The 14,148-nt window shown below is 52.0% G+C and overlaps 1 protein-coding gene across 4 annotated transcripts in view; it reads right to left on the reverse strand.

Annotated features, from left to right (window-relative positions):
- DNM3 (dynamin 3) overlaps positions 1 to 14,148 on the reverse strand; it is a gene marked incomplete at both ends in the record, with an annotated part of 508,438 nt that overhangs the window by 409,239 nt on the left and 85,051 nt on the right. For all 4 annotated transcript variants that reach the window (XM_080699096.1, XM_080699095.1, XM_080699094.1 and 1 more), the window contains one exon: positions 9,531 to 9,604. In XM_080699096.1, coding sequence (XP_080555222.1) covers positions 9,531 to 9,604 — 74 coding nt within the window. The remainder of the gene's footprint in view (positions 1 to 9,530; positions 9,605 to 14,148) is intronic.

The raw sequence follows: 14,148 nt of genomic DNA on the forward strand, positions 1-14,148 counted from the left end.
TGGACAACATTCAGAGTGGAAAAAGAGCCTGAGAAGGATTTGAAACGGTGGAGGCAGTGGCAATGCCAGTGGCCAATATTCGGGGGAGGCAGAGATCTGATACATTACAACTGGAACCTTTGAAATAATAACCACAGAGACAGTGATCGGAACCTGCTGAGGGGTTAGGGGGGCGCCGGGGCCAGTGGCCGACATCGGAGCTTGCTGTGAGGCAAGGCCACTACTGAGGCCTCCGTGGCCGGGATTGGAACCTGCAGAGGGGTTAGACCGATGCTGGGGCCAGCGAGGCCAGCATTGGAGCCTGCCATGATGCAAGGCTTGTGCTAGGGCCTCCGACGTCGGGTCCGGAACTTGCTGAGGGGTTAGGCCGGTGCTGGGGTCAGCGAGGCCGGCATCGGAGCCTGCCGTGAGGCAAGGCCAGTGTTGGGGCCCCCGAGGACGGGACCGGAGCCTGCTGAGGGGTTAGGCCGGTGCTGGGGCCAGCGAGGCTGGCATCAGAGCCTGCCATGAGGCAAGGCCGGTACTTGGGCCTCCGAGGCCAGGATAAGAGCCTGCCGAGGGGTTAGGCCGGTTCTGGGGCCACCAAGGCCGGCATCGGAGCCTGCCTTGAGGCAAGGCCGGTACTGGGGCCTCCGAGGCCAGGATAAGAGCCTGCCGAGGGGTTAGGCTGGTGCTGGGGCTAGGGAGGCCGGCATCGGAGCCTGCCATGAGGCAAGGCCGGTACTGGGACCTCCGAGGCCGGGATAAGAGCCTGCCAAGGGGTTAGGCCGGTGCTGGGGCCAGCGAGGCCGGCATCGGAGCCTGCCGAGGGGTTAGGCCAGTGCTGGGGCCAGCGAGGCCGGCATTGGAGTCTGCCATGAGGCAAGGCCGGTACTGGGGCCTCCGAGGCCAGGATAAGAGCCTGCTGAGGGGTTAGGCCGAGCTGGGGCCAGCGAGGCCGGCATCGGAGCCTGCCTTGATGCAAAGCCAGTGCTGGGGCCTCCAAATCCGGGATCGGAGCCTGCCAAGGGGTTAGGCCGGTGCTGGGGCCAGCGAGGCCGGCATCGGAGCCTGCCTTGAGGCAAGGCCGTACTGGGGCCTCTGAGGCCGGCATCGGAGCCTGCCGAGGGGTTAGGCCGCTGCTGGGGCCAGTGAGGCCGGCATCGGAGCCTGCCGTGAGGCAAGGCCGGTACTGGGGCCTCCGAGGCAAGGATAAGAGCCTGCCGAGGGGTTAGGCCGGTGCTGGGGCCAGCGAGGCCGGCATTGGAGCCTGCCTTGAGGCAAGGCCGGTACTGGGGCCTCGAGGCCAGGATAAGAGCCTGCTGAGGGGTTAGGCCGCTGCTGGGGCCAGTGAGGCCGGCATCGGAGCCTGCCGTGAGGCAAGGCCGGTACTGGGGCCTCCGAGGCCAGGATAAGAGCCTGCCGAGGGGTTAGGCCGGTGCTGGGGCCAGAGAGGCCGGCATCGGAGCCTGCCTTGAGGCATGACCAGTGCTGGGGCCTCCGAGGCCGGGATCGGAGCCTGCCGAGGGGTTAGGCCGGTGCTGGGGCCAGCGAGGCCGGCATCGGAGCCTGCCTTGAGGCATGACCAGTGCTGGGGCCTCCGAGGCCGGGATCGGAGCCTGCCGAGGGGTTAGGCCGGTGCTGGGGCCAGCGAGGCCGGCATCGGAGCCTGCCTTGAGGCAAGGCCGGTACTGGGGCCTCGAGGCCAGGATAAGAGCCTGCCGAGGGGTTAGGCCGGTGCTGGGGCCAGCGAGGCCGGCATCGGAGCCTGCCGTGAGGCAAGGCCGGTACTGGGGCCTCCAAGGCCAGGATAAGAGCTTGCCGAGGGGTTAGGCCGGTGCTGGGGCCAGCGAGGCCGGCATCAGAGCCTGCCTTGAGGCAAGGCCGGTACTGGGGCCTCGAGGCCAGGATAAGAGCCTGCCGAGGGGTTAGGCCGGTGCTGGGGCCAGCGAGGCCGGCATCGGAGCCTGCCTTGAGGCAAGGCCGGTACTGGGGCCTCAGAGGCCGGGATCGGAGCCTGCCGAGGGGTTAGGCCGCTGCTGGGGCCAGTGAGGCTGGCATCGGAGCCTGCCGTGAGGCAAGGCTGGTACTGGGGCCGCCAAGGCCAGGATAAGAGCTTGCCGAGGGGTTAGGCCGGTGCTGGGGCCAGTGAGGCCGGCATCGGAGCCTGCCGTGAGGCAAGGCCGGTACTGGGGCCTCGAGGCCAGGATAAGAGCCTGCCGAGGGGTTAGGCCGGTGCTGGGGCCAGCGAGGCCGGCATCGGAGCCTGCCGTGAGGCAAGGCCGGTACTGGGGCCTCCAAGGCCAGGATAAGGGCTTGCCGAGGGGTTAGGCCGGTGCTGGGGCCAGCAAGGCCGGCATCGGAGCCTGCCTTGAGGCGTGACCAGTGCTGGGGCCTCCGAGGCCAGGATCTGAGCCTGCCGTGAGGCAAGGCCGGTACTGGGGCCTCCGAGGCCAGGATAAGAGCCTGCTGAGGGGTTAGGCCAGTGCTGGGGCCAGCGAGGCCGGCATCGGAGCCTGCCTTGAGGCATGACCAGTGCTGGGGCCTCCGAGGCCGGGATCGGAGCCTGCCGAGGGGTTAGGCCGGTGCTGGGGCCAGCGAGGCCGGCATCGGAGCCTGCCTTGAGGCAAGGCCGGTACTGGGGCCTCAGAGGCCGGGATCGGAGCCTGCCGAGGGGTTAGGCCGCTGCTGGGGCCAGTGAGGCCGGCATCGGAACCTGCCTTGAGGCAAGGCCGGTACTGGGGCCTCGAGGCCAGGATAAGACCCTGCCGAGGGGTTAGGCCGGTGCTGGGGCCAGCGAGGCCGGCATCGGAGCCTGCCATGAGGCAAGGCCGGTACTGGGGCCTCCAAGGCCAGGATAAGAGCTTGCCGAGGGGTTAGGCCGGTGCTGGGGCCAACGAGGCCGGCAGCGGAGCCTGCCGTGAGGCATGACCAGTGCTGGGGCCTCCGAGGCCGGGATCGGAGCCTGCCGAGGGGTTAGGCCGGTGCTGGGGCCAGCGAGGCCGGCATCGGAGCCTGCCGTGAGGCAAGGCCGGTACTGGGTCCTCCGAGGCCAGGATAAGAGCCTGCTGAGGGGTTAGGCCGCTGCTGGGGCCAGTGAGGCCGGCATCGGAGCCTGCCGTGAGGCAAGGCCGGTACTGGGGCCTCCGAGGCCAGGATAAGAGCCTGCCGAGGGGTTAGGCCGGTGCTGGGGCCAGAGAGGCCGGCACCGGAGCCTGCCTTGAGGCATGACCAGTGCTGGGGCCTCCGAGGCCGGGATCGGAGCCTGCCGAGGGGTTAGGCCGGTGCTGGGGCCAGCAAGGCCGGCATCGGAGCCTGCCTTGAGGCAAGGCCGGTACTGGCGCCTCGAGGCCAGGATAAGAGCCTGCCGAGGGGTTAGGCCGGTGCTGGGGCCAGCGAGGCCGGCATCGGAGCCTGCCGTGAGGCAAGGCCGGTACTGGGGCCTCCAAGGCCAGGATAAGAGCTTGCCGAGGGGTTAGGGGGTGCTGGGGCCAGCGAGGCCGGCATCGGAGCCTGCCTTGAGGCAAGGCCGGTACTGGGGCCTCGAGGCCAGGATAAGAGCCTGCCGAGGGGTTAGGCCGGTCCTGGGGCCAGCGAGGCCGGCATCGGAGCCTGCCTTGAGGCAAGGCCGGTACTGGGGCCTCAGAGGCCGGGATCGGAGCCTGCCGAGGGGTTAGGCCGCTGCTGGGGCCAGTGAGGCCGGCATCGGAGCCTGCCGTGAGGCAAGGCCGGTACTGGGGCCTCCGAGGCCAGGATAAGAGCCTGCCGAAGGGTTAGGCCGGTGCTGGGGCCAGCGAGGCCGACATCGGAGCCTGCCTTGAGGCAAGGCCAGTACTGGGGCCTCGAGGCCAGGATAAGAGCCTGCCGAGGGGTTAGGCCGCTGCTGGGGCCAGCGAGGCCGGCATCGTAGCCTGCCGTTTGGCAAGGCCGGTACTGGGGCCACCAAGGCCAGGATAAGAGCTTGCCGAGGGGTTAGGCCGGTGCTGGGGCCAGCGAGGCCGGCATCGGAGCCTGCCGTGAGGCAAGGCCGGTACTGGGGCCTCCGAGGCCAGGATAAGTGCCTCCTGAGGGGTTAGGCCGGTGCTGGGGCCAGCGAGGCCGGCATCGGAGCCTGCCTTGAGGCATGACCAGTGCTGGGGCCTCCGAGGCCGGGATCGGAGCCTGCCAAGGGGTTAGGCCGGTGCTGTGGCCAGCGAGGCCGGCATCGGAGCCTGCCGTGAGGCAAGGCCGGTACTGGGGCCTCCGAGGCCAGGATAAGAGCCTGCCGAGGGGTTAGGCCAGTGCTGGGGCCAGTGAGGCCGGCATCGGAGCCTGCCTTGAGGCAAGGCTGGTACTGGGGCCTCTAGGCCAGGATAAGAGCCTGCCGAGGGGTTAGGCCGGTGCTGGGGCCAGCGAGGCCGGCAGCGGAGCCTGCCGTGAGGCATGACCAGTGCTGGGGCCTCCGAGGCCGGGATCGGAGCATGCCGAGGGGTTAGGCCGGTGCTGGGGCCAGCGAGGCCGGCACCGGAGCCTGCCGTGAGGCAAGGCCGGTACTGGGGCCTCCGAGGCCAGGATATGAGCCTGCCTAGGGGTTAGGCCGGTGCTGGGGCCAGCGAGGCCGGCATCGGAGCCTGCCTTGAGGCATGACCAGTGCTGGGGCCTCCGAGGCTGGGATCGGAGCCTGCCGAGGGATTAGGCCGGTGCTGGGGCCAGCTTGGCCAGCATCGGAGCCTGCCTTGAGGCAAGGCCGGTACTGGGGCCTCTGAGGCCAGGATAAGAGCCTGCCAAGGGGTTAAGCCGGTGCTGGGGCCAGGGAGGCCGTCATCGGAGCCTGCTGTGAGACATTACCAGTGTTGGGGCCTCCAAGGTCGGGACCAAAGCCAGCTTAGGGGTTTGACTGGTTCAGGGGCCAGCGAGACCAGAACTGGGTCCTCCCATGAGGCAAGGCCGCTGCTTGAGCCAGCGAGGTCTGGATCAGTCCACTGAGTAGCCAGGCCACTACTGGGACCATCAAGAGTGGGATTGGTACTTGCAACGCAGCATGCACAGAGAAATATCGCAGAAAATATAAATCAGACGCTTCTCTTAATCAGCAATAACTAGGAGGAAAAGGGCAACAGGAAGAGGTTGAGCTATAGAAAGGGCCCTATAGTGAAGCAACTAATGTGACCAATCAGAGGGTATGTAATACTGGAGGACGGAGCCTCTTTAAAACGCAGGAGGTACATAAACAAATGTATCAAAGTAAATCACCAAAGAAGTGTGGGACGGAGGGAGGGGGAGGGAATGGGACGGGGGCTGGAGGAGGGCTAATTGGATGATGTGTGCTTGTATATCCTCTCAAGTCTTGTACTCCAATGTGATTGATATATGACTACAATGCACCAATTTAAAAAATAAAATTAATTAAAAAAAAAATAAAAAAAAAATAAAAAAAATAAAAAATAAATCAATTAAAAAAAAAAATAAAAAAATAAAAATGGTTAAAAGATCTATAAAGAAGTCAGCAAGAATTCTGACTAGGATTGCACTGAATACATAGATCACTTTTAGGAGCGTTGCCTTCCAATCAATGAACACAGATGTTTCTCCTGTATATTTAGGTCTCTAAATTCATGTTGCATTTCTCTTGGCAAATGTGTTCCTAACCAGTAACAGAATTTTTTTACTTGTATTTTTGGATTGTGCATTGCAGTTGCATAGACACAAAATTGATTTTTGTGTATTGATCTTGTACCCTTCAACCTTCCTTATTCATTTATTTATCTAATAGTACTTAGCAGATTCCTTCAGATTTTCTATGTACATAAAATTGTCTACAAATAGAGACCATTTTACCTTGTCTTTTCCAATGCAGATGGCTGTTCTTTCTTTCTCTTACCCAGTTGCCCTGGCTAGAACCTCCAGAAAGAAACTGACAAGAACACACATATCCTTCTTCTGTTCCTGATCTTACAGGGAAGACATCTTTGCACCAATAAGCACGTAAGCTCCGGGTGTCATCTGTGACTTTACTGGGGTGAGGAAGCTTCCCCATAATCCAAGTTTACTGAGGGTTTTCATCATGGATGAGTGTTGGGCATTCTCAGATGCTTTTTTTTCTCTGTCTTTTGAGATAATACTGTGACTTATGTTTTTTCATTCTTTCTATATTATTTATTATATTAAGTAATTTTCAGATGTTAAACCCATCTTGTACTTACGGGATAAAACAAGTGAGTTCTAAAACTCACACTGAATTTTGAGGGACCCAGACATCAAAAATGATCTCAAGATCTGATATTTTGATATCAAAAATATCAGATATCAAAAATGATCTGGCAAAGTTGGGTACTTTCTAACTTGAAAATATACCCCTGAGGAGGAGGAGTTAAGGCGGTGTGACACTGGTACACAGATGGCTATGAAGCTCATTTAAGTAGAACTGAGGGTTCAGATATAAACCCATGCATACAATAAATTTTCAGCAAGGGTGCAGAGATCAGCCGATGTTGAAAGAATAGTTTTTCAACAAATGGCGCTGGGACCCCTAGATGTCCCCAAGCAGGAAATGAAGTGGACCCTTAGCTCATACGGGGCAAAACAACCAGCTCAGCATGGATCGAAGACTTCAGGGGAAAAGCAAGCCATAAACTCTGAACCATACACAGAAGAAAACACAGGGTAAACCATTCGGACCCTGAATTTGGCAAAGGATTCTTAGATAAAACCCAAGCACATGAGAATGAAAAAAAGAGAAACGGGAAAATTAAAAACTTTTATGCCCCAAAGGACACCATCAAGTGGAAAGACAGCCCACAGACTGGAGTGAGTTTTCTAATCATATCTAATAATGGATCTGTAGCTAACATACATAAAGAGTTGCTGCAACTCAAAAACAAAAAGACAAATAATCCACTTTTAAAATGAGCAGAGGAGATGAGTAGATATTATTCTAGTCGAAAATATGAGTGGCTAATACGCATATAAGATGCTCGACCTCATTAGTGACCAGGGAACGCATATCAAAAACTAAAGTGAAATATCACGTCACACCACAAAGTGCTGGCAATGACGCAGGGCAACTGGAAATCTCCACAGTGCTGGTGAGGTGAAGGTGGTGCTGCGGCTCTGGAAGGCAGTCTGTCAATTCTGTACACAATTAAACCTGATCCACCATCTCACCCAGCCACGTACACGCCTCGGTCTATTTCCAATAGAAAGGGAGACACATGTCCACACAGAAGTGTACAAATGGACGTTTATAGCAGCATTCTTCCTCATAGCCAGAAGACAGAATCAATCGACTCTTCGTCGATTTATGAATGGATGACATCAACTTATGAATGGATGAATGAAATGTGATGTATCCATACACTGGAATATTACAGGGGAAAACAAAGGAGTGAAGTTCTAACACATGTAGCAGCATGGGTAGACCTTAAAGACATGATGACGATGAGCGGAAGGTGCCGTTTGTAAATGACCACACACTGTGTGATTTCCGTCTATGAAATGTCCAGGATCGGGAAATTATGGAGAGAACACAGGTTAGTCATTGCTCAGGGCCCGAGTGGGTGTGCAGAGAGAAGTAAAGGGCAGGAAGTTAAACATACACAGTTTCAAAAGCAGTTCTGAAACTGATTGTAATGATGGTAAACATGCCCATAAATACACTTTCAAAACCTTGCTAAACTCTGTACTTAACTGGCTGGTCTGTGTGGTTTGTGAATTATATCTTAAGAAGGATATTTGAAAAAGAGCGGTCATGCCTCGGTTTATGAGGCATGGTATTTAAGATGCGTCAGTCTTACACAGTCAAAGACATTGAGGGTAAAATCGCTCCAAAAGAAATGTGGAAAGATTAAAACAAGCCAATTCGCAAAAGAAAAATGCAATGGCAAATAAATGTGAAGAAAATTCAACATCACCAGTTGCTGAGATAAAAATGAACCAATAGGTAAAAATGAACAAAAGCATCTTTCCTTATCAGATGATCCTGGCGTTGAGGAGTGGCATGAGCACACTACGTTACGTGCAGATACAGAGATACACACGCACGCACACATGTGCACACACGCACGCACACACACACGTGCACGCACACACACGCACGCGTACACACACACGCACACACACGAATCTAGTAGATGGTTGTTGAATTTTGTTATTTAAAAAATCTCAAACATAAACACGACATATATATATGTAAAAGCAAGTATACTCAAGGAGCATTTGTATTTCTGCTGCACAATAAAATTACAAAGATGATTTACATCGAGCAAGTATTATTTCTAGGTATAAAGGAGTCGATATTTGAAAACTGATATATATGCAAGCAAGGCCCAGTGGGACATCTGCAGGCACTTGGAAGGCTCAGGCAGGAAGATGACTTGAGCCCTGGAGTTTGAGTCGAGCATAGGCAAAGTCAGACTCAAAAAAAAAAAAAAAATTTGCCGGGTTTGGTGGCACACGCTTGTAATCGGGAGGCTGAGACAGGAGGATCGCAGTTCGCAGACATCCTCAGTTACTCAGTGAGGCCCTCCGCAACTTAATGAGACCCTGTCTCAAATTAAAGAATAAAAAATAGGGCAGGGGTGTAGCTCAGAGGTCAAATGACCCTGGGTTCCACCCCTAGACCTGCAAAAAAAAATTAAAGTAATTAAAAAATCAAAGTAATTAAGAGAACAACAAGGGCTCTCATGGTAGCGCACATATATATGTACTTGGGAGGATAACACAGGAGGATCTTAGGTTTAGGAGCATCCTCTGCAGCTTAGCCAGAACCCTGGCAACCGTGAGACCCCGTGTTTTGTTTTTTGTTTTTTGTTTTTTGGGTTTTTTTTGGTGGTACTGGGGTTCCTGGAAGCCCTCCTTCCTCCGGGCTACACTCCCAGACCTATTTTATATTTTTGAAACAGGGTCTCTTACGCCAGCGTGGCTGGCTTCGAACCTGCGCGATCCTCCTGTCTCCGCCTCCCAAGCGTGGGGATTACAAGCGTGCCCACCACGCCCGGCGAGACCCTGGTTTTTAAAAGAGAAAGAAAGAAAGAAAGAAAGAAAGAAAGAAAGAAAGAAAGAAAGAAAGAAAGAAAGAAAGAAAGAAAGAAAGAAAGAAGGAAGGAGAAAGAAAGAGAAAGAAGGAAGGAAGGAGAAAGAAAGAGAAAGAAAGAAAGAGAAAGAAGGAAGGAAGGAAGAAGAAAGAAAGGAAAGAGAAAGAGAGAGAAAGAAGGAAGGAAGGAAGGAAAAGAAAGAGAGAAATAAAGAAGGAAGGAAGGAAGGAGAAAGAAAGAGAGAGAAAGAGAAAGAAAGAAAGAGAGAAAGAAAGAAAGAAAGGAAGAAAGAAAAGAAGAAAGAAAGAGAAAAAGGACTGGAGGTGTTGCTTGAAAGTAGAACGCCCTTGGGTCCAATGCTCAGAACCCCAAAAACAAAACAAAAAGGCAAAGCGTGACGAGGAAGGGAGCTCTCTGGAGAGAAACGCAAGCAGCTGCCACAGCAGAGGGGGCGCGTTTCTGCTGGTCCAGCCCGGCGCCCAGGGCCGAAGGACAGGTGCCAAGAGCGGCGCCATCACGCAGCGAACACCGCACCCTTACCTGCTTTAGAAGTGATCAGCTGCAGCACGAGAGGTCGCCTTGTGACGATGCCGGACCCGCGAGGGAGAAAGTCCCTGAAAACAAGAGACAAGACATGAAGGGATTCCGATCCTCTGCGGGTTTACAAGTCAAGCCCCACGCTCGTTCTCCGAAACCCCAACCTGGCAATGTTATGTGCCCAACCTCACCAAGGCGAGACCCATCCCTAAAGGAAGCACCTGCAAAGAGAGGGGTTTAGATTGGATATCTCATTATTAGCATAATTACCTCGCCAAAATATGTCATTCTTACATCTAGTTCAAAATTAATAAAAACTTGCATTAAGTTTCCATGTGTTTTCAACTCATTTTTACTTTCAGAGAATCAGCATTAATTTTAAAAATATGGTGAAATTAATCTCTAAATGTGTGTGTGTGTGTGTGTGTGTGTGTGTGTGTGTGTGTGTGTGTTTGGCACTGAGAATTAAAACCACAGGCATTTAGCCAGGCGTGGTGGCGCACGCTTGTAATCCCCGCGCTTGGGAAGCGGAGACAGGAGGATCGCGCAGGTTCGAAGCCAGCCGCGCTGACTTAAGAGACACTGTTTCCAAATAAAAATATAAAAAAATATAGGTCTGGGAGAGTAGCCCAGAAGTAGAAAGGCTTCCAGGAACCCCAATACCACCAAAAAAAAAAAAAACCCACAGGCATTCTACCTCTGAGCTGTTTTTGTGGTGCTGGGGATTGAACCTGGAGACATTCTATCTCCAAGCTATAGTCCTATTTTATGTTATTTTTTAAAAACAGGATGTCACTAGGTTGTTGGGGGTTTTGCTAAGTTGCTAAGGCTGAGCTCTACCCTACAAGCTTCCTGTCTGGGCCTCCCAAGAACTGGAATTACAGGTGTGTGCCACCACCCCAGACTTTCAGTTTCTTGACTAATAAACTCAGTGATTCCAACTATAGACCAAGCTGTATGGATCAAATTAAATGCAATGACGGCAACATCCCCCCCCCCCCGTGGCACTGGGGATTGAACCCAGGGTCATTCTATCTCTGAGCTACATCCCCAGTCCTATTTTATTTTTTATTTAGAAACAGGGTCTCACCAAGTTGCTGAGAGCCTCACTAACTTGTTGAGGCTGGCTTCGAACCTATGATCCTCCTGTCTCAGCCTCCTGGGTACTAGAATGATGCCAATGCATTTTAAAAGCAGAGTAAGAAGACAATGTGTTAATATTCTTATGTTATAGGTACAATATGGCCACCAGTTGCTTTCACTGATACCGAAGCATTCTCTTACAGAAAGCAAAACACACACACACAAATACACTAAATCCCTATACAAAATATCTTAACATTCCAAGATTGGGATTCAGCTACGAACAGCCAGGGGTTCCCTTGAACTCTCTTCCTGGTGTTGACGAGCTGGTATGGTTTAGAAACTCAGCTACTTTGTCGTGCCTCCACGCGCACCAAACCAACGCTGGCAGGAGATGCCGTGGATAATTCAGTAGCCCTTGCATGCAATCGTGCCCCTGAATTTTATTATGCTCTGTGTAAGAGATAATTGGTTTTCTCTCCTAAGCATATCTTATGGGAAAATTACTTTACTGCAAGAATGCAGAAAAAAGAAAGGCTGTTCCTGAGCTGTGTGTGGTGGCTCATGCCTGCAATCCTAGGACTTGGGAGGCTGGGACTGCAGGATTGCAGGTTCGAGGCCAGCCTTAGCAATTTAGTAAGACCCTGTTTCAAAATAAAAAGGGCCACTGAGACCTAAGGATCATGGTTCCCGGACAGCCTCAGCTACTTAGTGAGGCTCTTTGCAACTCAGTGAGACCCTGTTTCAAAATAAAGAATAAAAAATAGGTCAGGGGGTGTAGCTTAGAGGTCAAATGCCCCTCAGACCCACAAAAAAATAAATAAATAGAAAGGGCCAGGGGTGAAGCTCAGAAGTAGATTGTACCCCTGGTTATAAGACAAAAGAAAAAAGATTGTTCCTTCAGTAAGTTTAGATTTAGATGATACATTTTCTTTACATTATGGCCTTGCTGAGTGTGGTAGTGTATGCTTATAAACCTAGCAGTTTGGAGGCTGAAACAGGAGAATTTCAGGTTCAAGGCAGCCTCAGCAACTTAGTGAGGTCCTTTCTCAAAAGTGAAATAGAACTAGGAGTGTACTTCAGAGGTAGAATACCCCTGGGTTCACTCCTGGGCATCTTTCCAAAGGGGTTGAAATCAGAGGACCACAGTAACACATGCCTACCCATGTTCATAGAAGCACAATTCGCAATAGCCAAACTATGGAACCAACGTAGGTCTCCAATACATGAACGGATTGCAAAAATTATGGGAAATACACACAATGGAACTCAACTCAGCAATAAAGAACAAAATTATGTTATTTACAAGAAGATGGAAAGACCTGGAGAACATTATGTTAAGTGAGATCAGCCGAGCACAGAAAGAGAAGGGACTCAGGTTTTCTCTAATATGCTTGAGCTAGGGAGTATTAGGGACACCAGAGGGCCTCCAGACGATGGAGGAGGTCCTCAGCGAAGCCAGAAAAAAGGGGTAGGCGAGGAAGAAGGCTGAGGTTCACTAACGGAATGCTACCTGCGAGTATGTGTAGACATGTGAATATACCACTGTCAAACCGGGCACTTGGTATTGGGAGGGAGGGAAATGGGGAGGGGAGGGCACCAAGTACTGTGTGGACATATGCCACTGTCGACAGGATCTACGTTATCATGTGACAATAAAATGCACCAATAAAAAATCAGAAAGAATACCCCTGGGTTCAATCCCTAGCACCAAAATTAATGATATTGATTTATGGCCTAGAGATGAGAAGCCATAAATCCCTTTTAAACCACAGAGGCCATTTTTCCCCAAAATGAACTTTCAATGTAGAAATAAAAATGGCCAGGCAGGGTGGGCACACCTGCGATCCCGGCACTTGGGAGGCTGATACAGGATGATCACAGGTTCAAGGCCAGCCTCAGCAACTTAGCATGACCCTGTTTCAAAATAAAAAATGAGCCGAGTGTGGTGGCGCACACTTGTAATTTCAGTACTTGGGAGGTTGAGACAGGAGGATCTGGGTTCTCAGCCAGCCTCAGCTACTTAGTGAGGCCCTCTGCAACTTAGTGAGACCCTGCTTTAAAATAAAAAAATAAAGCCGGGCGTAGTGGCACATGCTTGTAATCCCCGAGCTTGAGAGGCTGAGACAGGAGGACCGCGCCGGTTCAAAGCCAGCTCCTCTGCCTTAAGAGACCCTGCTTCCAAAAATAAAAAAGTATAAAATAGGTCTGGGAGTGCAGCCCGGAGGTAGAAAGGCTTCCAGGAACCCCAGTACCACCAAAAAAATAAATAAATAAAAAGAATAAAAATTAAGACTGGAGGTGTAGCTCGGAGGTAAAGCACCCCTGAGTTCAATCCCTAGTACCCCATAAATAAATAAATAAATAAATAAATATAAAAATAAATATAAAAATAAAAAATGAAAAGTTCTGGGGGATGTATCTTGGAGGTAGAATGTCCCTGGATCTAATCCTCAGTACCAAAAGAAAACGAGAGAGAGAAGAAGTGAGGGAGGGAGAGAGGGGCCTCGTCTCAAGACCAGGTCTTATAACTCCCTCCAGTGTTCCATCTCGGAGCCTCATTTGCGGTTGGTCTGTACAGATCATAGAGCGATAGGGGGCTCCCCTCTCTCCACCACATACAGCTACAGCCCAAATGCCTTTCTTCTCTCTCAGCCCCCTCAACAAAGCCTAAATCTGTCTAGCCCTAACTCTTCAAAGAATGAGTGAATAGTCCTTCCCAGCCTCCTGACTCCCAGACACCAAGTGGAGAACAATTTCCACACTGCAGTCTAAGAATCGTCTCAATAATATCTCTTATTGGTTCCGCCAGAAAGTTAGCTACCAAGAAATATTATTTATTGTTCCACTACGAAATGACTGTACTTTGAAAGCCTCAAAGAACAGAACACACTGGTCCTATCAACAAAGCTGAAAGGAATCATCCGCCCTTGGTAGCAAATAAAATCACCATAGAGACGGCTCTCGTTCCTCTAGGTAAAAGGAACGTTGCCAAGTGATCCGTGCAACTGTGCTGATGGCCACTAGACATTATAAAACATATGAGGGCCACGCATGATGGTGCATGCCTGTAATCCCAGTACTTGGGAGGCCGAGACTGAGGATCACAGATTCGAAGTCAACCTCATCAATTTAGCAAGGTTCTCAGCAACTTAGTGGGCGACTCAGCAACTCTTTCCTAATACAAAATAAAATAGAGTTGGGCGTGGTGGCGCACACTTGTAATACCAGCATTCAGGAGACTGAGACAGGAGGATCACGGTTTGCGGCCAGCCTCAGCTGCTTAGTGAGGCCCTCTGCAACTCAGTGAAACTCTGTTTCAAAATAAAGAATAAAAAATAGGGCTGTGGGTGTAGCTCAGAGGTAGCATGCCCCTGGGTTACATCCCCAGTGCTGCAAAACAATGAATAAATAAAATGAAATAGGGCTGGGGGTATAGCTCAGAGATAGAAGGGCCCTGGATTCAATCATCAGAACCACATACACACAGAAAAAGAAAATAGAAGGGAAGGAAGGAAGGAAGGAAGGAAGGAAGGAA

This window comes from Muscardinus avellanarius, assembly GCF_963383645.1.
Source record: "Muscardinus avellanarius genome assembly, chromosome: 7".
Taxonomy (NCBI): Eukaryota; Metazoa; Chordata; class Mammalia; order Rodentia; family Gliridae; genus Muscardinus; species Muscardinus avellanarius.